Below are 27,216 nucleotides of genomic sequence, written 5' to 3'. Positions count from 1 at the left end.
ACAAGCTCCAGATTTGTGTGCGTGTGTATGCAATGACACGAGGCATATAAAAGTGCAATAAGGCATAGCCAGCTGTGTATATGCTAAGCTATATCAGAGATAATAGTAACAGTAAGTAGCGTTGCCTAGCCATGTGGCCCATAGGTCAGGACTCAGGAGCCTATGTCATATTTTTATTGGAAGCCTTTGGCAGCTCTTTCTTTTGGTGGTCAGATTCATTAATATTTTTTTATGGTTGATTTTCGAACTTGGGCTCCAGTTTGCCTCCCAGTGTCTATGGAGCATGCCATGTCCTCTCCTTCTTTACATATCCTTGAAACTGGGAATATTATAGGTGGACATCTGGCAAACATCAGTGAAAATAGCAGATTTACAAGATTACTTCACTTAATTCACAACTGAACTGAACAAGTTGTGAGCATTGTGGATCGGTTATTTTGGGTGAAGAGATTTGCTGTATAGGGAGGGAGGGAGGGGACTGAGGTGAACCATGATGTAGGCTTTAACCACATGAACCCAAGCTTCCCTAGGAAGAACATTAAATGGTCTTCCTAGCAACATGGTAAACAATTAGCAGACCTACAAGCTTGTAAATCTTCAATTTTCATGCTTCGTGCTCCAGACATCAAACCACTAGAGTGAGTGTGTGTGTGTGTGTGTGTGTGTGTGTGTGTGTGAAGCTGAACATACTGTATCTCACATGGTGGAACCACGATTATGCTTTTTTGCTCAAAATAAAGAATATCAGTCCCTACTATGGAGTACTGGTAGGCTACTATTGACAATTTGACATGACTAATAAGAGTTCTAAGATTACTTTTTGACCACAATCTTCTGGTTGCTTGTTATGCAGACAGCCCACATACTGTACTGTACACACACCATGTATGGGTCTAAAATAATTCTTGGCCAGTAATTTATTTTTACCCAGTGTGGAGAACCTAAAGGATGGAGATTATTTAAGATTATGTATGTAAGGAACAGTGTGGAGATGGAATGTTATAGAATACTGCCATAGTTCAAATCCTTTCACTTGTATTGCTGAAAGTGTGAATCTCTATTCCTTTGGTTCTCTACATTATCCAATTCTATCATTATCCATCCATCAATACATAAGTGCAAAAAAGAAAAACACGTAATTGATATATCAATGTGCGTACTATAATTAACCATTTACTTTCATTGGTGAACATAACGTATGGGTTTCTGTGGAATCTCAGATTTGAGCAATATTCCCAAATGTATTGAGTTAAAAAACATCAATGCGCATGCACAGCATACTGTAATTTAAATTGAAACAATGAACGAGTGTCTTGGAAAAGCTTTTTAATGTAACATTTAATAATGTTAGCTGGAATACTGTACAGTCCGCCAAAAAAAAAAACATACGAGTGGATTTTTTTTTTCAATATAGGCATTAAACAGACAATCTTATCCAGAGAAAGCAAGAGAAACAAAAGCTTGAATAAGAAATGGCTCAACCAAATAGAAAAGGACAAAAATAAGAAACAGGACTGGCAGCGCAAACAAATAAATGAAATGAAAATACAAACCGATGGGCATTCATTACTTTAGCAAGTTAATTTAGGTATAAGTGGGATAATGCACTGTAAGCAAGTCAGTTATATTAAAAAAGAATAATAATTCGCCAATTATTTTAACCCCTCGGAGGCAGAGCGGCCGGAGGGTTCCCAGTTCAATCCCGGGCTCCCCCTGTGTTACTGTTGATGTGTCCTTGAGCAAGACACTGAATCGCTAACTGCGCCCCCCCCCCTGCGCTCCTTCGTGGGCAGCACTCAGCTGGGTGAAGCTGAAAACTGAATTTCCCAGCGGGATCTAAAAAGGTATTTAAAAAAAAACAAAAAAACACAGCCATTGTGTTCGTATAGACGCTCGCCCCCAAGATGGATGCACTGCGGACCGGTGGATTCAACCCCTGGGCCAGTGGTTCTTAGTGGGTCTTTGAGGGAGTTCCAGGGGGTCCCCAGCTAAATGATGGATAGTTGGGAACCAAATGGACCCTTAAGGGTCTGTAACTCTTAAGAGTGTACAAAGGGAACCAAATGAACCCTAATGGGTCCATTTGGTTCCATTTGTACACTCTCAGAGTTAAATTAACATTGATTTTACAATATAAATTGGGGTCCCAAAAATGCCATTAAATGGGGGTCCATAGCCTAATGCATGTCAAACTGGGAGTCCTTCCAAATTAAAATGTTTGAGAATCACTGCTAGAGCCGTAAAAATCTTCTCTTATGGGGGTCCCTGGCATATCTTTTCAAATGGGGGTCCGCGGGCTAATGAGTGTCAATTTGAGGGTCCTTGACATGAAAAAGTTTGAGGATCACTGGCCTAGACCAGTGGTTCTCATACTTTTTTACGTCAGGGACTCCCAAATGAACAAGTCTTTGGCTGCGGACCCCCATTTGAAAATATTTTGTATAAGATTTGTATTTCAAATATATATTTTTTAAAGCTTTTAGAAAATAGCAGATCTTAAAGTTCACAATGCATCGCAATCATGAGGCATTGTGAGCTTGTAGATCGGCTATTTTCAAATAGCCCATAAATATGGGGTTAAAGTGGTGAAACAAATTTTGACGTTAGATTAAAACTCATTCTGCCGGGGACCCCCTAGGAACCCCCCCAAGGACCCCACCTTTGAGAATCACAGCCCAACTAGGCCAGTTGTCCCCAGATGACAGTAAAGTGACAATTTAAGGACTTAAGACTTTTAAAAAAGAAATGAAAAAAAGACCATTACTGAATCAAAAGTAATCAACAAACTATACTATACTAACTGGTCAAACATTGGCCAAATTGTCAAATAATATAAGAGGCAAACATTTGAAAATGGCTGATTATTTTGGGTTATTTTGGGGGGTCCCCAGTTCAAATATTATTTTGGGTTATTTTGGCGGGTCCCCAGTTCAAATATGATTATTTTGGAGGGTTCCCAATTCAAATATGATTTTGGGTTATTTTGGGGGGTCGCGGCCTGAAAAGGTTGAGAATCACTGCCCTAGACTGCGGTGGTGGACAGGTACTTCAGCCCTTCGACACCTGACCACCTGCAAGTCAGTCATAACTGAAAATAACAGCCTCCCCTGGTCAGCCGAGGCGCCTGATGGAGGGGAAAGGAACTGGTTGGAATAACGTGTTGCTTCCACGCGCTACGTCCTGTCGGGGAAACTCCTCCCTGTCATGTGATAAGAAGCGGTCTGCTAACTCCTCATGTGTTGAAGGAAGCATGAGCGCAGTTCAGGGCTCTCCCCAGGCTGGCAGAGGGAGAGTAACGCCCAGGATTACAAGCTTAGGCATTGGGTGAAAAATAGGGGTTACAAAATTGTGGGATACATTTTTTTTAATTAACTGAAAACAACTGCCCTTCAGGAGGGTGCTACGGGGTGAAATAGCAGAACCCAACGTGCGGTTCCCATAACTGAAGTGCTTACAGCGCATTATGCCTCACATTCAGCTGTATAATATTCCTGGTGGCATGGATAATCAGGGATACTGGTACAGTAGTACTGCATGAACTGAATTTCCATCACAGGATCGATTAAAGGTTGGTCTATCTTTCCATCTATCTATCTATCAAAACAATTATCTACCCCGACCATGTTGTCCACTGCTCACTACAAGTCTTGTAAACTTAAAGCCTCACTATGTAACTTTACTTTGTAATTAATAAAATGTAATTCTGTCCAATCTGTATGGTAGATTACGTTAATACAATTGGGGTGGTTGTATTTAGTCTCCCTGCTCTTCTATTGAGACATTTAGATCGTGTCAAAGGTCATGTCTCACCTAGACACAGGATCCGACACAAATTTTGACCAGATGGTCATTCAATTTAGCTCAATGGTAAAAATCTCAGCACAGCACAGGAAACCGAGTTCAAATATATAGGGTAGAAGAGGAAAGTTACATAGTGCTGCTTTAACATTCCTGCTGACCATTTTAGCTTTATAAATATGTATTTTTCCTACTTTCCAGGACACCATTGATATCTATTAATTTTGCAATGGCTTGAAACAGGTAAATCCAACACATTGAAGTCAAGTTTTTCTTTCTTTTTTTTTTTACACACAAATAAGACACCCACAAAACAATATGTCTCTGCCAGAATGGTCTCTAAGAATAATTCCTGGATAAAAGGTTGTTGTATGAATTAAATTAAATTAAATTCAAACATCCATGACTTCCTCTGGGCTAAGTGAATATTAGCTTAACAAAAAGCTGAATTGGAATAAAGTCAAAATCCAACCACCTGTGGTATGGGGGTGCCTAGTGGCTCAACTAGTTACTACAACATACTTCTTGGGAGCTGCCCTCTCTCTCTCTGCCCCGTTTCCTGTCTAGTTACACTCTCCTACCTGAATAACAACAACCTGTGGTATGCTTGGTAAAAATGTACCAAGCATTTACAGTAATATAAAGTATTAGAAACGAGCCCAAAAAAAAAAACCCGCAACTACCAATATTTATAAGCGACTTTACAGAAAAATAAGCCCAACGTCGCCTATAATAAGCGAACATGGCAACACTGTTGAGTGTCCAGTATAGTGACTATATGTAGTCAATTGGTTAAAACAAGCAAGAAACACAATAATAGTCCCCCAGCGTTCATTATGACCATCTGAGCAGACATCAACTGGGTGAAAATGAAACTTAAAAGTCTACAAATCAAAAATCTGTATCAAGTAACAACCTTGGACGAAAGGTTTGAGCATAAATTAAAAGGGACATCATTAACAGGGACTATACTGTAAACAACAGTTGATCCAAAAATGGCAGCACTGACAACCGGTAAGGCATCGTTGTTGCAGCCAAAAACCCATGCCCAAAACTATCTTCAGTAAGTGGGAAAAGAAACCTGCGTTTCAATGACCCGTGTTAGCTTATGTTAAGCTGTATGTAGATATCTTAGTTTTTTGCCTATCCTTGACATGTTCTTCTTTACCGTGAGATATTTTTGTTCTCCCTGCCACTAAAAGTATTCAATCAATCAATCAATCAATAGGTTATGAAAAAAACATCAATCAAACTTTGTCGCAACACAATTCTAAGTGAAACATTGAAAGATGGAGAAACACCTTTCTGCCCGACAGCGATGATACATTGAGCCATAAACCCTCACTGTTCCTCTAACACACAAGGAGTCTCCAGGGCTTCAGTCGAGCTCACTGTCACTGGATGAATCCACATGGTCAACATCTTCCATGGTCTCTACAAACCGCCCGCCTGTCGAACAACAAGGAGAAAAGAAAAATCTTTTAGTTAAAATTCATAATTAGGAAAATGCGCCATTGTGGTGTCATTACATGAATAGAATAATGAAGTTGTTTCCCCCATTTATTATACTATTTGTAACATTTGAAAATGAAGACAGAGACTCCATTCAATGGATACATTATCTCACTAAACACTGAAGAAGGTGCAAGTCAAAGTGTATTTGATTGTATCTAGCTCACTGAATTAAAGGCCTATCTACGTATCCTCAGTGCCTGGACCTGGATTTTTTTATATATAGGCCACTTCAACAGTTATACACAGTTATGACAAACAAATTGCCAAATTACCTTAACAGTTCAGTTACATTCATTTGACAACATCTCTCTTCTACAACTGGAAAACACAGATTTCACATTTCACGTTTATATTCAGATATGAACCTATTAACCTACATTTTGGTGTATTCTCTTCCTCCATGTCCTCATAGTAGTCAAGGTCATAGCGAACACAATTATTCTGTAAAAGAAAGAAATATTACTATACTATACAATTATTATGATGATAAAAATAGCTGACCAACAAGCTCACAACGTGTCTCGTTTCGCGACACGTTGTGAGCTTGTAGATCGGCTATTTTCGGCGCATAACGCCGCCGCACGACAAAGTGTAAAACGTGCGTAGAAATGGCAGTATTGCACCTTGTGTTTGACGAGCTTGTCCCAGGATCCCTTCTGCTGCTTCACCAATGTGAGGACTGGCTCGTTGCACTTGACGGCCCAGGAACACTGGTCTGCAATGATGCTGTCCTGAAGCTCCAGGTCAGCCCTGTAGGGCCTGTTATCCACACTGCCACTGAAGAGAAACGGCACAGACATTAAAGGGATAGTTCACCGCCAAAAATGACTTTTTAGTCACCCCATGGAGACTTGAATTCATGGATATTTGTTTGCTTTTGTCGCATTCCTAAGACCATAATTTGATGACTGGCAGAGTCATGGGAGAGACACAAAGAGTCTCCTTTGTATCTCCTACCGGAACCGCTGTCTACCGGTCCGCTGGTCATGAAATGATTGGCTTAGGAAAGCGACAAAAACAAAAAAATATCCATTAATTCTAAGTCTCCATGGGGTGACTAATCGATAGAAATTAACCCATTCAATCCGGGAAACACATCTGGGTCATTTTAAGATTTCTTTGGCTATTCAAAAATAGCAGATATACAAAAATAGCACAGAGTGCAGCGCTATGAGCTTGTAGATCTGCTATTTCAGAAAAATCTTGAAAATGTGTGCAAATCTTTGATTATATACTGTATATTTTTTAAGCGAACATTTGTAACTCAAATCTTTGCTTCTGGGGGTCCCCTGGAACAAAACATTGAGATGAGGGTCCGCGGCCAAACACATATCTAAAAATGTTTTCTAAATCAGTATATGACAGTATATGTTGCTATATCAGTGGTGCTCAAACTTTTTCATATCAGGGACCCCCAGAAGCAAAGATTTGAGTCAAAAATGTTTCCTTCAAAAATATATATATATTCAAATATCTGCACAAGATTTTTCAAAAATATCAGATCTACAAGTTCAGTTGAAATATGAAGATACAAGGTTTCTGCCCGACAACAATGCTGGCATTTTCACCCAACAGCCGTTATGATTTTAGTCACAATGCCATAAAGGTCACGAATGTAAACCAATGGGCCATCACATCCGCATCCCACAACAGACCTGTACACCACACGGTTGGAGTAGAATTCACATTTCTGTGACACTGGATTGGAGAGCTTAACATTCACAATCACCGACTCTTTCCTCTGATGCCACTTTATCTGAGGGTGGAAGCTGAAACGGACAAATCACACAGGAACAAAACTCAGGAACAAGGAGAAACATTGTGTATGGTTGACCTGAATCACTTAGCGAATATCATAGTGCCGTTTCTTTCCCAGCGGTGTTCCTGGTGTGTGCTTCCAGGAACTCCACGCACTTTTTGCCGTTTTTGTTTTACAAATTTGTACCTTTCTGTCGAGGCAGCATCGTTTGGTTTCCCACCACTGATGAGCTGCTGACAACCATTCATTTGATTCTCACTGATGGGGAGACCTGAAATGGACATGGATAGAAATTATGACGATACTGCATAATTGGCCCACGTACACGGCACGCACACACTCACACTTAACTCTACAAGAAGGCCTTTGAGGACATAGACACCAAACAAAAACACATGAACTATTCTGATGATATAACGATATAACGATGATATATTAATTGGAATGTTATCATGTTGATACCGTAATATAATTGACATTTAAAACATAAAAAAAGTTTCTAGATGAATTGAACAGTAATCGATAGAATATTCACAAAGAAAATAATTGATCGTTGCAACCCTAGTATGGATGGTTATCTATAGGACTACAAACATTAAACCATGCTTTTATTTGATGAATTTGTGTGGATACATCATGTTGCAACTTGGACTGACTCTAATGAAGGTTAGATGATTTTTGCATTTTCATTTACCATTTTCAGAAGGGATGAGCTCTGCAGACAGACCGTTTTGGAGGGTGAATCCTTGGTTTCCCTTACTGTATATAAAAACCATTATGCATACATTGTTTTATTGATGGATTACCCATGTACAATAATGCAATAGCAAAGGTTACCGACCAGAAAAATTACATTTGAGGGTAGTTCGTTCTAAATTAGCCATGTCCCATTATTACCAAAAGCACAGTTAGAATAACAGCCACAAAGATTAATAAGAAAAACAAAACAAGGCTCACGGGGCACAGTACAACATGCATCTACAGTATGTACCAAGGCCTTTTTTTTAAAAGATTTTTCAAAACAAAGACAAGCTCACAATGCGTCACGATGCGCTGTGAGATTGTAGATTGGCTATTTGTAACCAAAGTATAAAATGGGGCTTAAGTGGTTAAAAAAAACGACACCAACCTCAGCCTTAGAGCTGTATTCCTCAGATTGGCTAAGACGTCATTCCACGGTTTGGTCAGAGGCCGTCTGTCCGAGTGCTTGGTTTGATCAGCAGATGCAGGCTGAAGTGGGCCATGGGGGTGGTGGACTGGTTCAGCAGACGGAAGTGGGGCATGGGGGGGGACTGGTTCATCCAAAGGACGAATCGCTCCCTGTGGTTGAATTTCAGGAGGCTGAGGAGAAGCAACAGGCTCCTTTTCTCGCTGTTGGACTTGAACAGAGTCAGCGGCAGCAGCAGCAGAAGCTTGCGGACAGGTCTGTGGACAGACCGATTGGACAGGGATCTTTGGACCACAGGCATTTTTCTTGCTCACACTTTCAGCTCTACTGATGACCGCGGCCAGTGCTGCGTCCGCCGTCGGCATGTTGTGCTCCATGGCCATCGCAGTGACCTCCATCCTATAACACAGAAATCACCGTTTAACATAAGCCTGTTTTCACACCGAGTCACAAGTGCATCGTAAAGGATTTATTCAACTTCATAAGGCATTGTCCCCATTGTAGACCAGGTAGATGCAAAAAAAGCATTGTAACGGCGATTTTCAACCAATTTCCACTTCACCATTACATGCACACATGTAGCACACATGTAACACACATGAAAGGAAGTGTCCTACACGCAGGCATACAAACAAAGTCAAGTCAATATTCATTTTGTTTGAAGCACCACACATTTATTCTGCAACAAGAACGTACCAGTTAAATGAGTAGTCTCTCATGGCTCCTTGTAGCCCAGTTTCCTTTGAATTCCTCAGTCCATATTTTTCTGTTTGTCTGTCTGCTACCTGGTAGGAACAGTGTGCTCCCTTCACTCTGTGCCCACACTAATTGTCGCACCTGTGTGTCTGTGCTTCCTGTATGCACAGCCTGAGTATGTCAATCAAATGCCCGCCACCAAGTGTCAAGACAAGGTACTACAAACTAACCAACAACATGCCAACACCAAAACATCAAACTCAACACCAAAACATCAAACTAACCAAAACATCGTGCCAACACCAAACTGACCAAAACATGCCAACACCAAACTGACCAAAACATGCCAACACCAAACTAACCAAAACAACATGCCAACACCAAAACATCAACATTGGGGCGCTGCTCCGCAGCCTGTGAATGATCCAAGCAGCAAGCACCACCAAAGAAGAGTACACCCAGAAATCACGTGATCACCAAAAAAAAAAATGATCACCTCCTTCCATTTTGAAGGATTCACAAAAAACAAAAGCCACATTGAGAGGTCCATTATAGCTCTGGAATGGAGGATCGCGGCCGGCCAATAATTTTTTTCCCACGCTACCGGACCCCTGTGCGTGTAACAAGCCGATGTCCGTGAAGAAGGAGGTCACGGAGAATATTCCTTGATTTTTCAAAAGGTACAGTAAAATCGGCGTTTTCGCTGGCAAGCAACCCCTGGTACCTACTGCATGCATTTGATTTAAAAGATTGTTATGCTAGGTCCATATTAAATTGAAGTTATTTTTCAGCAAGACTCTGAATCAAGTTAACAGGTTGCGTTCCACTAAGAATGTTTTACGTACACAACTGGATTCACATGCTTCCATCCTCACATCACCAGGTTTTTCGCAGTTCGTGTGGAAAGCCTGGTACCTACCGTTTCCAGTAATTTGCACACATACTGTACGCCAGATACACGCACGTACCATTTCCGCCCCAGACCGCATCTACAGACAACTCCACTAGCAAGCCAACAACCGCATACATGCCTCTTATTCAAATGCTCCTGCATAGTGGACATGTCTAACCTGATTCCACCAAATGGAAGAAGCTTGCGACACACATTGTTTCACAGCCTACTTCCATCTGAGACTCCGGTAGCAGAATCGATGCAAGACGGCGTTTCATTTTTTCAAGCTACTTGGCAGGTGATTGGATGATTCCGCCTCTAGCAGCCGCTGATTGGTTCGTACACGCAGCGACCAGGTAGCTTTACTCCCTGAGCGATCCCAGATGCAGGGTGTATTGTGAAACTCAATACCCCCCCCATTTTGTGGTTGTTAGTATTGATAAGTATCTGTTTAGACATTGGCATCACTTTAAAAAGTGCCCGTTTAGATTTAGGTATCAGATAAAACCCAAACGATAGCTAACCCTAGTCACAACACTGACGTCACAGAGTTGACATCATAGATGATTGATCGCTTAGTGATTCGGCTCAAGTCTACGATGCATCTCAAAGCATCTCAATTGTTTTTCATGACTTCACACAGCTACTCTTTCATCAGTTAATAAAAGCAGTCAAATACATTGTGAAATATTTTATTTAGAATGTGCTGTGTATATAATAAACTTTATTTGTATAGCACTTTTCATGATATGAATATTTGCTATACAAATAATCACTCACATTATAATAATCACTCCTTCAAACATAAATATTTTTACATTAAATTCAATTGTAAACCAAAATAAATATGGAATAGGCCTAGCCTACCTATTGTGAAAATATTCAATCCTCAAATACAAAAAAAATTAAGTGTGACCGGTTCACGCGTGTGATTCCCATAGCTCATGTTCCTCCAAACGCACCCGAGTTTCATTAGGGATACACTCAAGGCTGCTACGTTCCTTATCCAACTTAAGATGCCGGCCAGACGGTGCATTACTCGTTTTAAACTTAAACTGTACATTCAAATATGTATCTGAAAACATTTGAGGTGAGAAATAAGCAATGCAGTACATAAAGGTGTGTCAGCAGTGCCCATCTCTCTCCCTCTCTCTCTGCCTTACTGCACAACAGACTCTCTCAGCTGTGTGTGGATTCCAGCTCAATACTGCTGGGATCCATGGCTAATCATCCTTAATACATTATAATTGCCCTCTAAAAAAAAGTAAATGTTTGTTTTAAAACCTTAAATATTTTATTTATTTTAGAAATAGTTAATCTTTCACTCAATAGGGAAAACTCCTGTCGCAAGTTGATGTCCTTTGTCCTTGTGTGGTCAGGAATGCCCAGGAATGTAATGTATGTGCAATAAAAATATTTAAAATATTGTTTTGATGTTCATATTAACCTGAGGAAGTATTAAGTTGTTTTTTATTAGCACATGCATTCCATACATTTCATAGGACTGGACCACACATGGACAAATGACATCAACTTGTGACGGGACCCTATTGAATGAAAGATTAACTATTTCTAAAATAGATAAATATGTGTTTTTCATTTCAGTTATAGAGGGCAATTATAATGTATTAAGGCATATAAGGATCCTTTTAACGCATTGTAAGGACTCAGTCATTCACACTTTCACCACACCAAACCTTTCCGAATAGATAACTCACTGGTAGGTGAGTCAGTAGGATACAACAGCAGTGACAACACAGACATGTGTGTGGGGAGGAACCAATTGGCATAACGACTAAATTGGGGAGAAAAAGGGGTAGTAAAAAAAAAAGCGAAATCTCAATGTCACTAAAAACTAAGCTTCAGACCAAAACAAACTGATCCGACTACTTCTCGGCCTAAAGCCCATGACCCACCTAACCTAACTAGCCAGAGAGATGTTAGTTGGAATGAGTATATCTGAGGCTTGATTTAGGCTCAAACCTTTTGAAAAACGTTGGAGGGACATAAACAATATATTAAAAATAAAAAAAGAAATAATAATCATGGTGTAGATCCTTTAAACAAACAAAAATGGGATTGGTATTTAAGATAGTCAAAGGGGCCTTCAATACCCTCATACCTGATGAACTACTTCACCAAATGGACTGCTTTTATATATGGACAGCATTTATATAGCATCTTTTCTCCAAAGCACTTTACAATGTACTTCAAATTCACACACACACACACACACACACACACACACGCACACACGGCGGCGGTGGAAACCATGCAGGGTACCAACCTGCTCATGGGGAGCAATTAGGGGTTCAGTCAGTGTCTTGCTCAAGGACACTTCGACACCAATTCTGGAGGGAGCCCGGGGTTCGAACTGGGAACCTTCCGTTTCACAAGCTGCCGCTCTACCTCCTGGGCCACTGCCGCCCCAAAGTGAGTGACACCCATAGGACCACAATGGAAACGAGGCCCCAGGACTTTTTTGTCTCATCCTTTTAGCCTCAATGTCTGACTGTACCTCGTGCCGTTTATGTTTCTGACTAATAAAGTATTCAATCAAACAAAAACAGTTATGCAAAGCTTGTAGATCGGCTATTTTCAGCATGCAACCAAGTGTAAAATCAGCCATTATGACGCCATCAAGGCCCGCCACAATACATTTTAGTCTACTAAATCAACTGTAGATTTAGTCAACTATAATTTAATTAGTCAAATAATAATTTAGTCAACTAAAACTAGACAAAAACTAAAACATTACAGATGACTAAAATATGACTAAAACTAAATCAAAATTTGCTGTCAAAATCAACACTGCTTATATGACACAATCTAAGATTTCTCTATGGGGATTTTCAATAACTCTGACCCAGGGGGATAAGCGGCAGTGATGTCAGACTTCGGTTCTCTAGACTGACCACATGAAGTCTGAGGCCCCCTTTAGACGACAACGGTCTCTAGAGAAAACGGCAAAATAAAATATCAGATGTGCCATCCGTTAAGACGGCAACGGCGAAAACGTAACAAAGTTAAACCACCTTCCCGAGTGGAAATCTTTGGAAACGCTCAGACTTGCGTCTCCATCTAAACATGCACTGCGGGGAATCCGCAAATCGTGCCAGATTTTGTGAGAGAAATAAGCAACCAGGTCTATGAAAACAAGCCCAAAACAAGCAACTAGGCCGGGGGATAGGCTATTTGAAAATAGCTGATTAGGAAAATGTGAAAAAATTGGAATATTCTTTTTAACATTTTAACCCAAATGTTGTATGGGTCCCTGGCATAAAATGTTTTCATATGGGGGTCTACTCTGCAGACAGATAGGCCTACATATTAATCTGGGGGTCCTTGACATGAAAATGGTTGAGAACCACTGGTTTAAACAACATTAGAAAACAAGCCCAAATAAACAACTACACTTTAGACACCCAAAAACCGCAAACCCGCAACTACCAATATTTACAAGCAACTTTACAGAAAAACAAGCCCAAACTCGCTTATAATAAGCGGACCTGGCAACCCTGCGCAGAACCACGCTGCATTGGTGAAGGAAGTAGAATTGAAGTGGTTAATTCACATGCGTGACTGATCCACGTGAAGCCACAGTGCATTTGCATTTTGAGCACCGAAAATTCCCAATACCAGTACTGATAGACTGGCCGTCTCAATCACATGGCTTGAAACGTTGTATAATACATATCGTATGACACATATCGTTGCTGTCGGGCAGAAACCTTGTATCTTCATACTTCAACTTTGTTTTTGGTAAATTGATACCCTACTTCGTCGTACAACAGTGTTGCGTTGTGCAAAGTAACGAAAATTGCCAATCTACAAGCTCATAACGCAGCGTAATGCAGCATGTTGTGAGCTTGTAGATCTGCTATTTTTTAAATGTTTTGAAAGTAAAAGCGTGGGTTTTAAATAAATAAATATTTTAACCAATAAAAAGTATTAACCCGTTAAGACCGTAGCGTCTTAACGGCACTCATAGTGCCGCTCGCTATGAGCTTGTAGATCTGCTATTTTTGAAAAATCGTGAACATTTGTGCAAATCTTGGAATCTATATTTTTTAAGCGAACATTTGTAAAATATTTAGTTCAAGGGACCCACAGAAGCAAAGATTTGAGTTACAAATGTCTGCTTAAAAAAAATTATCTAATATTTCATGATTTTAAAAAAAATAGCTCATAGCGTGGCACTCTGTGCCGCGCTATGAGCTTGTATATCAGCTATTTTTGAATAGCCAAAGAAATCTGAAATGACAGATGCGTTCCGGGATTGAATGGGCTAACACAAGCTTGTGACTAAATAACTACCGTAAATTTCGGACTATAAGCCGCGACTTTTTCCCAATTTTTCGACCCTGCGGCTTATATAACGGTGCAGCGTATCTATGGATTTTTACAGCTAACGGCCACTAGGGGACCTCCTAAATCTATGGATTTTACACCCGCGGTTTATAGTCCAGTGCGGCTTATATATGTACAAATCATTCAATTTAGCTGCTGCGGCTTATATTCAGGTGCGGCTTATAGTGCGAAAATTACGGTATATTGGATCCACTGGAACACAGGTTATTTCCTGAAAAGTAATAGTTTTGGACATACAAGGTTTTTCCCCCCCCGACAGCAACGATATCACAGTGTCATTTCTATGGGTGTTCTCACCCAGTGGTGTGAGGGTGCTCTCCAGTGTCTTTGTGCTCCCTCAGCAAGCGCAGATGCTCAGGGTTGTTGGCAGCCATTCCAGTGCTCAGGACCTCAGAGTGGACGTTGTACTCGTTGATCAGCGTCTTCATGCCGGGCATGCGGGTCATTCGCACCTGCGGACGGTAAGGTTGCGGGAAAGGACAATACCCACTCAGTCATTCAGGTAGAAAAAAAAAGGTCCAACGATGCATTAATATATTTTTCTAAGCAGGCAGCACAATACCCACTAAACGTTTATCCTACTACGACTTTGCAAAGATAGATAGCTTTGTCATTCAACAATACATAAAATGCATAAATGCAAAAATACTAATAAAATCAGTCGGTTCATAGTGAGACAAACATATTGCACAGCAAGGAGTCCTCAGGAGCATATAGGAGAAAGGATAAAAGATATTGCACTTGAAGGGATACTTATATAGAGTCTGATGGCTTAGGGAAAGAAACTCTTACAAAATATGGCTGTTCTGCATCGAATGCTGCAAAACCTTTTGCCAGAGGGCAGCCGAGTGAACAGTTCATGATATGGGTTGCACATGCATGCACGCCAATGCAGGAAATCCAGGCGGTAAACATCGCATAGCATCAACTTTTAGTTGGGCATCATCGTCCTATGGACAGAGCCTCCGTAGGAAACCTGGCACCATTGGCAGAGACGTTTTTACGCTCATGGTTTGGTGAAGATGAACACCTACCATGGGATCAACAAAGATGGTGTTTCCTAGGCTGAGAACAACTTTGGCTTGGTGCTGCAGGCCTCTGATCTTCTGGCAAATGGCTCTGGCAGCCTGCAGAGGGCAAAACGGAGTAGTTACATTGATGACATGTATATATATATTTACCACAATTCACAAGATTTATACTTGGATGTTTATCATGTCTTGCATATCTAGCAGATCTACAAGCTTGCATTATGTCTACATTTATCCTGGATGAGACGTCTACAGTAGGATGAAAACCAGCAAGCCAATATTGAGGACTTAAAGAGCTTGCCCACATGGAATTGAATAATTGATAAGTGCTGGGTTTTTCTTATAACCGATAACTGCAGCCCTCGTAGCTCAGACTCCTGACCTTGGGGTTCCAGTTGACCTCCTTGTCCACAGGTTTCACTCGGCAGACGATGATCTCCACAACCTGGGGTGGGAGGGTGTGGAACTGGACTGGTAGATGGAGCAACTGGTAGGACTTCACCTCCTGCTCTCGGCCCTCGTCCAAAAACAATACTTTAACGCTAAAAAACAGATGGTCCATTTTGTCTGGCAGAGATGTCACTTTCACTCTGCGGGGGTTTGGAAAGGCAGAGACAGTGAAGGGTTGGAAAGGAAAGGCAATGGGTGTCGACACTGAAGAGATTCATACAAATTAAGTCAATAATACTCTTATTAATTCCTTCTGGTACATTGTTAGCATTCAAAATCAATACAATAACACACTGAGCATTTACTGCTTTGTTGAACATCCTGGGCTACTGCTTTAGCATTGGGCTAAGCTTAGCTGCACTTTAGAACACTTCCACAGGTAGTTTTGCGAGCTTAACATGCAGCTGTGCGAGATTGCTCTCTGGTAACACCATGTGAGCTTGTAGATCTGCAGTTATTTGCCGAATGGTGACCTATTTTCGCCTCATGTTGACCAATGATGACATGCCCCAAATTGGGAGTCCGTCTCTCCCTCAGCCACATGAAGCTGAACTTGACTTCAACACAAGACCTGACAGCCGCAATCTAGAGGGCAATGCTTTTTGCCAAGCCTTCATTTCAAATAATTTCAGTTAGGCTACAGCATGCATTTTGATGTTTTCTTTTTTAGTAAGAATATTCACCATGGAGCACCCATGGTGAATGTGTTCTTTAAGTTCATCCTATCTTTATAGTGTGGGTTGGGAAATTAGGATATGTAGAACATTACCGGTAGTTGTCTCCATAAATCTTATTTTAAGACAATAGTAAAGTGATGGTTTAAATTGAACCACAGTTAAACCATGTAGTGCAGCAGGTTTCACTTAAAGCGCCCTCTTGTGGCAGTAGGTGATTTCTACAGGACAGTATTTCAGTTAAGGCCACAGGTTCTGAGGACAAGGTTTAAGAGTTCGAGTGACTTGTTATGTACAATTCAGGTTTAAACTCGTCTTTAACTCTTAACACCAGCTAAGTTGATGACAATGAGCAATAGCCCCAGCAATTATTCTATTTAGCCAGGTATTCAAACCATTTAGATTACCAAACCATTTAATTAATAATGATGTCGTGTTTTGCATCCAACCTGTGATAGACCTCCTTCTCCTCCATTCCATAGAGACCTCCCTCCACCACTTCTTTGACCACAAGTTTCTCGGTAGCATAGTAGGAGACCATCTTTGACGCCAGGCTCTCGTAAGAGTCATCCTGGTTCTTCACGATGCGCCCATAGAAAACGGAAGCCGTCTTGATGTAGAGGGGTAAAACCTTTTGGAGACGCAAGCATTAAAAATGAATCCAAACATGTACTTTGAACATTTAAATCACCATCAACTTCTGTGAAAACACCTGGTAAATTAAAGTAGAAATGCCACATTATGCTCGTGTCTCTAGTGAACCTAGTAGACTAGAATCTAGAGAGCAAGGGTTCCCAAACCTTTCAGGCCACGGCCCCCCATAATAATCATATTTGAACTGGGGACCCCCCACCCTGACAAGCACTTGGAATTGTAGGCATTACATTTAGTTTGAACTAGGTTCCACGGATAAATTGTGAAAACAACCGAACTACAAGCTTGTAGATCGGTTATTTTCACAATGTTTGCCTCTTTCTTACGTAATATTTAACAATTTGGCATTAAAAAGGTCTTAAAAGTCATTCAATTGCATACAAAGTTTGGATTAATTATGTGCACACACACACAGACCATCTTATAGACAGCTAGACCCCTAGTGCAGAGCCATGCTGTGAAAGTGTTCAGCACAAAAGAGGAACCAACTCGAGGGCTCACCGTAATGGTTCCAGAATCTGGTAGCAGTGACTGATCAGTTGTGGAACTGAACCAGTGGCGATCTGGACAGACATGACTGTCCCTGTAAAAGGAGAATACATCAAGTAAATAAGTTATCTTTAGGTTCAGGATGTTAACATCTATTTCAAATATCCACACTTTCACTAGATCTGCAATGATCTGGATTTTGATCCGTACAGACAGCAGTTGGTTGTGCCATAATACTTCATCAGCTGAAGAGCTTTACTGTTTCTCAATTTAACCCTGGCCGCCCCTATTTTGGGCATGTCAAAGGCTAAAGTTTTCATAAATGTGCATCCCCCAAATTAGGCATGTAACGATTCACTCAACTCACGATACGATTCGAATCACGATTCGAGGTTCACGATACGATTTTTCACGATTTTTAAGCACATTTATTTTCCAGACAAATTACTGAAAAACCTTGATTATTTCTCTTACAAAAATCATGTATTTTTAACAACTACGTATTTTCTCTTATCCTCTTTTCAATATGAAATTAAATAAAGCCTTTTTATTCATGAGGTACATGCATTAACTGTAAGGTACACATTAAGACATACTTTTTTATCTGTAAAATAATAACTTTAAATATATAAGTATTATGAAATAAATGAATTTTAAAACATATATCCCAGATGAAATAAATTATAAAGAAAACCTTCAAATAAACAAACTAAGGCTTAAGGTCCTTACACACCGGGACGATTTTTTTCATGCGAATAATACGTTTTTTTTTAAAACCTTATAAAGTCAATGCAAGCTTCCACACCAGTTTCGCGGAGCGAAAAAAGCGTCTTTTAATTATTCGGAACGAGTCCGAATTTTGCGTATATTCGCCGGTGTGTAACCGCCTTTAGCCTTTGTTCCAAGCTTGGGATTTACAAGTAATTTTTTATCTATGCTATATTCTCAGCATTCTGTATAAAGCAACACATTTATGTACCGTAATGTAAAAAAAAAAGTAATGCTGTTGTCAGCAGTCTGATACAATTGTTAAATTATTAAATTAGATTATTATTCATTGTACTCTGCAGCCGCACCGAGGCGCTCCAGAATTAGCCGTTTTCATTAGAAGCCTATCAGTTGTATGTTTCCTACAGAGTTTAAATCAGACAGGCTAACAACAGCTAACAACATTGTCAGACGGGGGAGGGGGTAAACGGTATAGTTTGGGCTATTCATCAATCAAATAAACATGTTTACAAGCTATGCAAATTTCCCTCTTTATGCAGCACTATCGCCTAGTTGTTTAGATTTCATAGCCTGAGAGGACGTGAACCCCACTCTGCCGTTCATAGCCTGCCGTTGAGTGAGTGAAGAGACTGAACGCAGGCAGCTATGGTGGCCCTGAGGGGACAAAATAGTAGGCGGAGAACAAGGAAGGGAGTCTGACTCGATTGCGCCCTCTGCTGGTTGCATCGCGATGTATGTTTTTATGAAATCGATTTAAATCGTCACCAGTTTGAATCGATTTAAATCGATTTACGATAAATCGTTACATGCCTACCCCAAATACATCTACAAACTTGCAATGCGTAGTGCAGTAAATGTTAATTCAAATGCAAAAAGGCATTAAGCTAGTTGCTGCTCTATAAGAGTGACACTCATTTAGCACAAAATGGTTGAGTGAGATTGCAATACTGTACGTCGCAATTCTGGATATGTCAATGTATTCATGTTTAGTTGTTTTCTTGCGACTGACCTACAGACACCAAAGCTCTTCAGGTAGCTGCAGAGGGGCCTGTCGGTCTTCTGCTGCTCCTTGGCCAGCACGACTCCCTCGGCAAAGGACAGAAGCTCAGGAGGCAGCAGGGCGTCCGAGCGCTTCAGGTAGCGCAGCACTCCCACCATGTGCCTGGCGTCCATCTCGGTTATGAGAAGTATTGCCTTTGCAGCGGTGGTGTTCTCACCAGTCTAAAAAAAAACAATGTTGGACAAACAAGTCATCAAAATATTTTGGCAAAAGTAGATCGGCAAAGAGATTTTGTGAAAAGGGAAAGGGGGGGGGGGGGTATTAGCTAGTTTAAAGCAGTGGTTTTCAACCTTTTTCATATCAAGGTCCATTATTTATTCAGCATTTGAGCCACGGACGACCGTTTGATGAGATTTAGACTCTCAGACCCAAAACATAGAATATTTTGTTGCTGTTGGATAACATTTTGTCAAAAGAATCTACATTCTCTAATTGTGTAGACTTCTTGTAAATTAAGTAATGCAATTATTTAACTCTTGAGAGTGTAAAATGAAACCAAATTGACCCGTAACCTCAAGAGTTAAAGATTTATAAGGGTCCATTTGGTTACCAACTCTCCATCATTTAGCTGGGGACCACCTGGAAACTCCTCAAGGACCACTGGTGGTCCCCAGGCCACTGGGTTGAGAACCACTGGTTTAAAGTATTTAGCTGAAGCTGCTTGAGTATAGCTTACTTTGTCAGCGAGGTTGCGGAAGTTCCCCGACATGCAAAAGAGGGAGCTGCCAAAACGTCTGGGGGAAGAGGGAAAGCCATAGTGGACGACACACGTTGCATCTCTGACCCACAGCGCCTTCAGACAATCAGTGGTGGTCACTGCAGATCAAAAGAGAAGGAATACACCATAGATCATAAATGACCGTCTTACCCGCGGTTGTAGTTGGATGTGCGGTTAATGGTTACTGTACAGTATTATGCAAGGTATTGATCATCTTGTTCCTAAGCTAAGTGACCAACAGGAATTTCACAGTTCTTACACAATACCAGCATTAAAAGAAACGTCTCACTTGTTAACTCAGACAGCACTACTGAATTCCATTCACTGAGGTTTATATACTGTACATGCAAACTATTTATATCACTGAGGTTTATATGCTGTACAAACTCTATTGATGGACTATGCTCCCATTTACCCAAGATGACTTGAGTGCCTGGTCCAATTTCCTTCCTCCATTGCTGAATAACAAAGTCGAAATGCTGGGTTAGCCCCTCATGGACCCTCAGGCAGAAAGCAGAGGTCTTGCTTACAGCCTACAGAACAAGCAGAAGGAGATAATGAATGCGATGATACCGACTTAGTGTACTACAGTAGCAGATATGGTTTATCAGGAACCGCTGCAAAAATTGCGCGCATCATATTATTGAGAGTACAAGAAAAATGCAGAATGGAAGCAATGGATTCACAGAAATTGATATGGGCAGTTGGGCACAGTAGATAATCAGCAGTTATGTCCTTTTATCGGCAATGTCCAATTGGTATATTCATGAGCTTGATTCTAGTCCTTCTAGTAAGCTAGCCGTAGCATTACTGCAAGTTTATGTTTTGTGTCTAAACAAAATTAGTCAATTTCATCAGAGGCTCTTAACAGAGGACAGAGCACCGTCCTAGTTTGTTTTGTCTCAATCTGTCTCTTAATATTTACATATCAGTAGCTGTAATGCTACTGAACAGATACGTAGCTGCAGGAGTGAGTAAATATTAATGTATAGAATACGCAGTTTCTCCATATTGTGAATGTGTTCTATTCTATGACAGGTCTCAGAGAGTCAATCTACCGATGAAAAAGCTTTCATCGTCTAAAAAACATCTGTTTCGGGGAATAACAAAAGGATATTCTTTATATTAATTGAAGAGTAGACAAGAGTAAAAGTGTTACCAGTCAAGCCCATACACTTCCTCGCATGACGAACCACAAAGATGAAGACTGAAAAATTTGGGAAATCGTCACTTATTCCCAAAATATGCATAACAGGTTGTTTAGTTCTGTACACCATTTACTTGTAGAATAATTAACCGTTGATTCAGAATGAGCACCAAAACGCCGGTACATATGGTTGTTGTAAGAATTGAAGGGATCCCTTTTTTTCCTTCTTTCTGTTCAAATACTTTATTGATCAATGTTGCTCCCACCTTTGTATTCTTGTGAACAAAAAATATACAGCTTTCATGTACCATCTCTTATTAACATTGAACAGCACTTGTGCCTTTCTTCTATTTTATTTTATTATTATATAAGATGATGTTTGGCAACATATGTTATGTCTATTGACAATTAATAAAATGTAAGTAAAAAAAAAAAAGAAACACCGGTACATGTAACCTACTGCAACACCCCTACCTTTCATGAGTACCATGCTCATCTGTGGTTACAGAGTACATGTTTTTCAATCGACACGGTGCAGTAAGTTAAAGCCTTTCCCCACCTTGTATACGTGTTCAACCTCCTTAGCAGAGTTGCCGATTATGAGGGTCTTCTGGCCTACGTCAGGGTGGAAATCCAGTGCATTTACCAGCGCAGTGATCTTGGTGCTCTCAAGACACAGGACGTTCATCTGTTAATGTAAAAGAAGAATCACAAACCCAGATTCATACTCATTACTAGTTGGCTGTTACGATGGTGTAATGCACTTTGTTTGTTGGATAAACTAAATAAATATCACAATATATGCAACAACAATATGCAGGGTTTCTCCCGTAAATTAACTTCATAAATGGGGAGCATGACAAAGGCAGACTGACCTGGTGCACATTGCCATAGAGTGCAGCCTCCTCCCTGACGGTGATGATTATACAGGGAGAGGTCATGTAAGTGTTCAGCAGGCTCTCCATGTGACTGCTCCAGTGTTTCCCCACAGCCACGATCTGCTTGGGATAGAAGACCCGCTCCTCGCTGGATGTCACCTTCTGGAAGTGCTGCAGGATGGTGTGCATCTAAGATGGTAGAATAATGGCTTGGGTTATTCTTATCAGTTCAGGTGGTGCACACACACACACACACACATCCAAAAATCTATATCCACCGTGCTGGATAACAAAGAAAAATATGCAAAGAGAATCCGCACAGTCTTCGAAGCTCCCAATTACTTCATTAGTTGGAGAACAACGCTTACGTTTCGACCTTTCGTAGGTCTTCCTGACGAAGACCTAAGAAAGGTCAAAACGTTATACTCGTTTGACTGTGCGCAGATTCTCTTCCTATTTGTGTAATTCTTCTGTCTTGGCTAAGGACCTGGCCTTTTCTATGTGGTACAGTTGTTAAGCCCCCTGGAAGATCACAAGGCTGATAACATCAACCACTAAGTTGAGAATACGGTACACAGATGCACAATATCATGCATAATATGGAACAAGGTTATTTGATATACTCACCTCATCTGGCGCCTGGGTGAAGAGCATGTCTGCTTCATCAAGCACCAGGTGACAGAGCCGCAGGAACAAGCGCAAGTGGCAGGCCAGCAGACGGACCAGGCTGAAGGGTGTGGTCACGACCACCTGGCCTGGAGGGATGAGGGATGCAAAGGTTTAACGCAGAGGTGGGCAGAGGTTGGAAAATGAAAGTCGATCACTTGCCCTAAAAAGGTTGGTTTAAACTTTAAAGACTAAATATTTCACATTTTGTGGACTTGTGGACTGTGGTGTACATGTGTGAATGTAAACAGACAGACAATCTTACAGTTTCTAGGGATCTTGGTCGCCGTGCCTTCGTCTTTGCCCACACCCACCAATAGAACCACGGGTTGCAGGGACTGTGTAGCGCGACTCTCTTCCAGAAGGTCATATACCGTCTGGGCCTTTTCCCAGCCATGACACAAAATCACTGCAAGAGGCTGGAGGACAACACAGGATAAAAAGGTTACAGAAGTTAAGAAGCAGGAATAAATAGTTAAATATAATGCAATACAATATACATACAGTTGTCCATATAATATACAGACAATTGTCCAGGTAGTAGATATCTAAAGGACAAACAGTACCAGACGTGTACAATTATTGATTACAAGATGCATCACGATGCCGACGATGGTTCTGAATGAATTTAGTGACAATTGATTATAGCCTATTAAGGACGATGTACAACGCCGATCAACACACTCGTCACTTAAAATAGAAAATAGCAGATCTGCACAACAGATGTACGTACTCAACAAATCTACAAGGTCACAGCACATCGCAAAGGGATGCGCCATAAGCTTGTAGCTCGGCTTCACGGGTACATTTGGTAACACCGATTTGAACACGAGTTAAATGCACACGAGGGCTTTACACACATGACTGTTTCCGGTTTAAATCTGTTGCAGTGCCAATCAACTGAAGCCTGAATCAGATACAGTATGACACTTTCGGGAAACATGGAGTAGAGTCCAGTGTTGAGTAGTTTTAGTCAGTCTTTTGAATACAATTCCATTTACGGTAGTTTGTCATATTTTAGTCATCTGAAATGTTTTAGTTTTTGTCTATTTTTAGTTGACTAAATATCATAAGATTTTAGTCGACTAAATCTACAGTTGATTTAGTCGCTAAAATGTATTTTGGCGGGCCTTGATGGCATCGTCAAGGCGACGCGTTGCCTTGCTTGTAGATCTGCTATTTTCAGAGTGCAAAACCCGAGCGCAACCAAACGTAAAATGACTTGTCTTTTAGTTCTACTGGATCTCTTCTCCACTAGTACCTCCCTAACATTTAGCCTAGTTTTTATTTGTTGACAAAATTGTCAATATATTTAGTCTCAGTTTTAGTTATCGTCGTCGTTTTTATTTAGTTTTTGGCAGTGAAAAAAGGTAGTCGACAAACATTTTTCGTCATAGTTTAAGCCGACAACACTGGTACAGTTACGCACAGAGCCTATTTGACCAGTACGTTTAGTGTTCAATGTGATATCTGCATGAAGGACAGATTGTGAAAAGAGTAATGCACTCACTCCTGCTTTGTGAGTGAGTGTGCTGTAGGTGGAAAGCTGCACGTGGGCAAGGAAAGGTGGGATGTAGTTCATGGGGTCATCTGCAGTGTTGGATATCAGCATGGTGTCACAGCCGCGGGCCACTGCTGGCCAGCAGTAGCTCTCAGACACAGATGGGCCAGCATACTTCTTTCTTATCAGGATCTGAACAGGGAGGGGTGGGTGCCAACACACAAGCACACGGCATTAGTTAGTTTGCACTTAGAAATAACAAGTCAAATAAAAAAAGCATAGAATGAAGTCACATCAAAACATGCACAAAAGGAGTTTTATTTTACCCTGCGGACAATGTCCGTGATGGGAGCGTTGGCCAGACTGGTGCAGGGGTCCACAGTGAGGACAGAATGTACCAACACATCGTTGCTGCTGGGCTCACTGGGAACAACCTGGAGGTGGAGGACACATCACCATTTAACAACTTTAACCCAACCTGGAGGTGGACACATCCTTTAACACCCCCCCCCCCCCCCCCCCCCCATTTTATTACAGGCCAAGATCTTCTATAAAAAAAATTGCCAATCTGCAAGCTTATGTGTTGTGATCTTGCAGATCCCCATTATATTTTTTTTTGGGGGGGGGCAATATTTAAAATATATTTAAATGGTAAAAAAAACAAAAGTGAAAGAAAATGTGCAATGCAACGTGTTGTGAGCTTGTAAACAGTCTAGTTTTGTTATTCCTCGTTCGACTAAGTATAAAGGTTTTAAGTGGTTAACGTTACAATGCACATGGTGACGGTTTAGTTTATGTACTAAAAGTGATGCATTTATGATGATGGAGAGAGTACTTACACCATCATCTGTTGAGTCTGTATCTTCAGAGTCTGGAGGATTCAGAGGAGCTGGATTTAGCCACTCGGCAAGTCTGAAATCCACAGTAAAAATCTGTCTGAAATTTGTTTCCATTCCAACATACATTACTCAGTATTTCAAAAGTCCTCTAGATTGTCAATATTGTCAGAAAAAAAAAAAAAGAGAAATGATTTTGTTGTAAGTGTGGATTTATTGTTTATTAGAATCCCCATTAGCTTTTGCCATGACAAAAGCTAGTCTTCTTGGGGTGCGACACGGACAAACATTTTAACAAAAACATTAATTACATCAACTTTACAAGCACTATAATCTAAATACAAATAGAAAATAAAAATGCAATTAAGCAGTACAAAATCTTACAACATACATTTTGTTTATTTCTTTTATATTTGTCATTACATTCTTTTAGCTTACTCTGAGACCTTTCTGTCCACTTCATACAATAGTGTGAGCTTACCGTGCGCAGGCGTACACGTCCTCTGAGCTTGGCTTTACGTACACCTCTCCAGACAGGCTTTCAACTAGGTTGGTGGGAATGCTGGGGAGCAGGTGGTGTAGAAATTGGGTTAGTGTGCATGATTTTTACCAGCTTTATAAAGCCCACCCAACTTATAAATTGTCTGAAGCCGAGACTTAAGGTCCTTACACACCGGGGCGAATTCTTCATGCGAATAAATACGTTTTATTTTAAAACCTTATAAAGTCAATGCAAGCGTCCACATCAGTTTCGCGAAGCGAAAAAGCGTCTTTTAATTATTCGGAACGAGTCCGAATTTTGCGTATATTCGCATATTCGCCGGTGTGTAAGGACCTTAAACGTTGAGAATCAAGACTAGGGCTGGTCGATATTGTATTGGTAAGATATGGGGACAACATATCTTCTGGAAATGTGGATATCATAATATTTTTACAGGACCACAATGGAAACAAGCCCTTAGGGCTTTTTGCGTTATCCTTTCAGCATCATTGTATAATCGTACCACTGCACTATTTGCAAACTGTAAAGTATTCAATCAATAATATGGCCAAATTTGTCTTTTCCTGGTTTTAAAAGCTGCATTAGTGATTTCCTGAACTTACCTGACTGTTCTATCTGTTCCGTTATTTACCATTAGCCACTTAAAGTTATTATACAGCCATTAATGATAATTATTTATCATCAATCTCAATGTGTACATTATTTTGTGAAAGAACCAATATTGTTGTCCTATCCATTTCAAATAGGCCAAATTGTCAAACATATTGGAACACGCTTTCATGTGGTGTTGGATATGCAGTCTACATCAGTTTCTAACCGGAAGTGCCACTTGAACACAAACTGGTTAGGGGTGACAAAGCTGACATGGATGTGAGCAGGGCAAAGACAGACCCACTAAACCAGTGGTTCTCAACCTGTGCGTCCCCAAATTATATCGGGGGTCCCCAGATGATTAGCTTAATGTCCAACATTGTTTTCTCACTCAACAGTTAACAAACCAACATACAGCATAAGTGTATATACACAGCATCTGCACTTTTCTAAAGTGACAATTTAAGGACTTTAAGACCTTTTAAATACCAAATTGTCAAATATTACATAGGGGGCAAACATTGTGAAATTAGCCGATCTACAAGCCCACAACGCCTCGGAGTGCGAGGCACTGCGAGCTTGTAGTTCGCCTATTTTCACAATATTTATCTGTGGAACAGAGTTAAACAAAATGTAATGCCTCAACTCCTACAATTCCGAGTGCTCAGTGTCAGGGTGGGGGAGGGGGGTTCCCCCCAGGTCGCGGCCTGAAAAGGCTGAGAACCACCGCACTAAACTAAAGGGTTCCGGGGGTCTGTCCTCTCTGGGTATCATGTAATGGATGGAAATAGTAGCCAGTCGGGGACTGGGAACCTGGGAGAGGCGCCAGGGTAGGTGAATGATTAAAAATGGTTTATCATACACTTTTTGGCTTTATTCTTAAGATTTGGCGTGTCATAGACTGGCCTTCACGGTACTGTTGTCATAGTAGTGGCACGACACATGACTGACATCTTAGACTGGCCTCCAAAACTATGCAACTCCATATTTGAGCAAGACTGATCAATATGACGTCAGTACGGCTGCCAGTCTGGATTCCGAGAGGAAAACCCCATATTTGGGCAAGATTTGGGTGGGGCACCCAGCCTGGT

The 27,216-nt window shown here is 40.8% G+C and overlaps 1 protein-coding gene across 1 annotated transcript in view; it reads right to left on the bottom strand.

Annotated features, from left to right (window-relative positions):
- Positions 1-5,176: 5,176 nt before the first annotated feature.
- tdrd12 (tudor domain containing 12) overlaps positions 5,177-27,216 on the bottom strand; it is a gene marked incomplete at both ends in the record, with an annotated part of 28,668 nt that continues 6,628 nt past the window's right edge. The window contains 21 exons of the mRNA XM_080438108.1: positions 5,177-5,247; positions 5,691-5,754; positions 5,937-6,090; positions 6,969-7,082; positions 8,202-8,639; positions 14,497-14,651; positions 15,234-15,326; positions 15,613-15,820; positions 16,804-16,985; positions 17,510-17,591; positions 19,236-19,447; positions 19,963-20,102; positions 20,420-20,537; positions 21,711-21,839; positions 22,027-22,218; positions 22,657-22,784; positions 22,961-23,114; positions 24,206-24,388; positions 24,523-24,630; positions 25,036-25,108; positions 25,514-25,594. Coding sequence (XP_080294234.1) covers positions 5,177-5,247; positions 5,691-5,754; positions 5,937-6,090; positions 6,969-7,082; positions 8,202-8,639; positions 14,497-14,651; positions 15,234-15,326; positions 15,613-15,820; positions 16,804-16,985; positions 17,510-17,591; positions 19,236-19,447; positions 19,963-20,102; positions 20,420-20,537; positions 21,711-21,839; positions 22,027-22,218; positions 22,657-22,784; positions 22,961-23,114; positions 24,206-24,388; positions 24,523-24,630; positions 25,036-25,108; positions 25,514-25,594 — 3,079 coding nt within the window. The remainder of the gene's footprint in view (positions 5,248-5,690; positions 5,755-5,936; positions 6,091-6,968; positions 7,083-8,201; positions 8,640-14,496; positions 14,652-15,233; positions 15,327-15,612; positions 15,821-16,803; positions 16,986-17,509; positions 17,592-19,235; positions 19,448-19,962; positions 20,103-20,419; positions 20,538-21,710; positions 21,840-22,026; positions 22,219-22,656; positions 22,785-22,960; positions 23,115-24,205; positions 24,389-24,522; positions 24,631-25,035; positions 25,109-25,513; positions 25,595-27,216) is intronic.

Source organism: Gymnoscopelus braueri, assembly GCF_963280865.1.
Source record: "Gymnoscopelus braueri genome assembly, chromosome: 9".
NCBI lineage: Eukaryota > Metazoa > Chordata > Actinopteri > Myctophiformes > Myctophidae > Gymnoscopelus > Gymnoscopelus braueri.
This window is presented reverse-complemented; position numbering and strand designations above follow the sequence as displayed.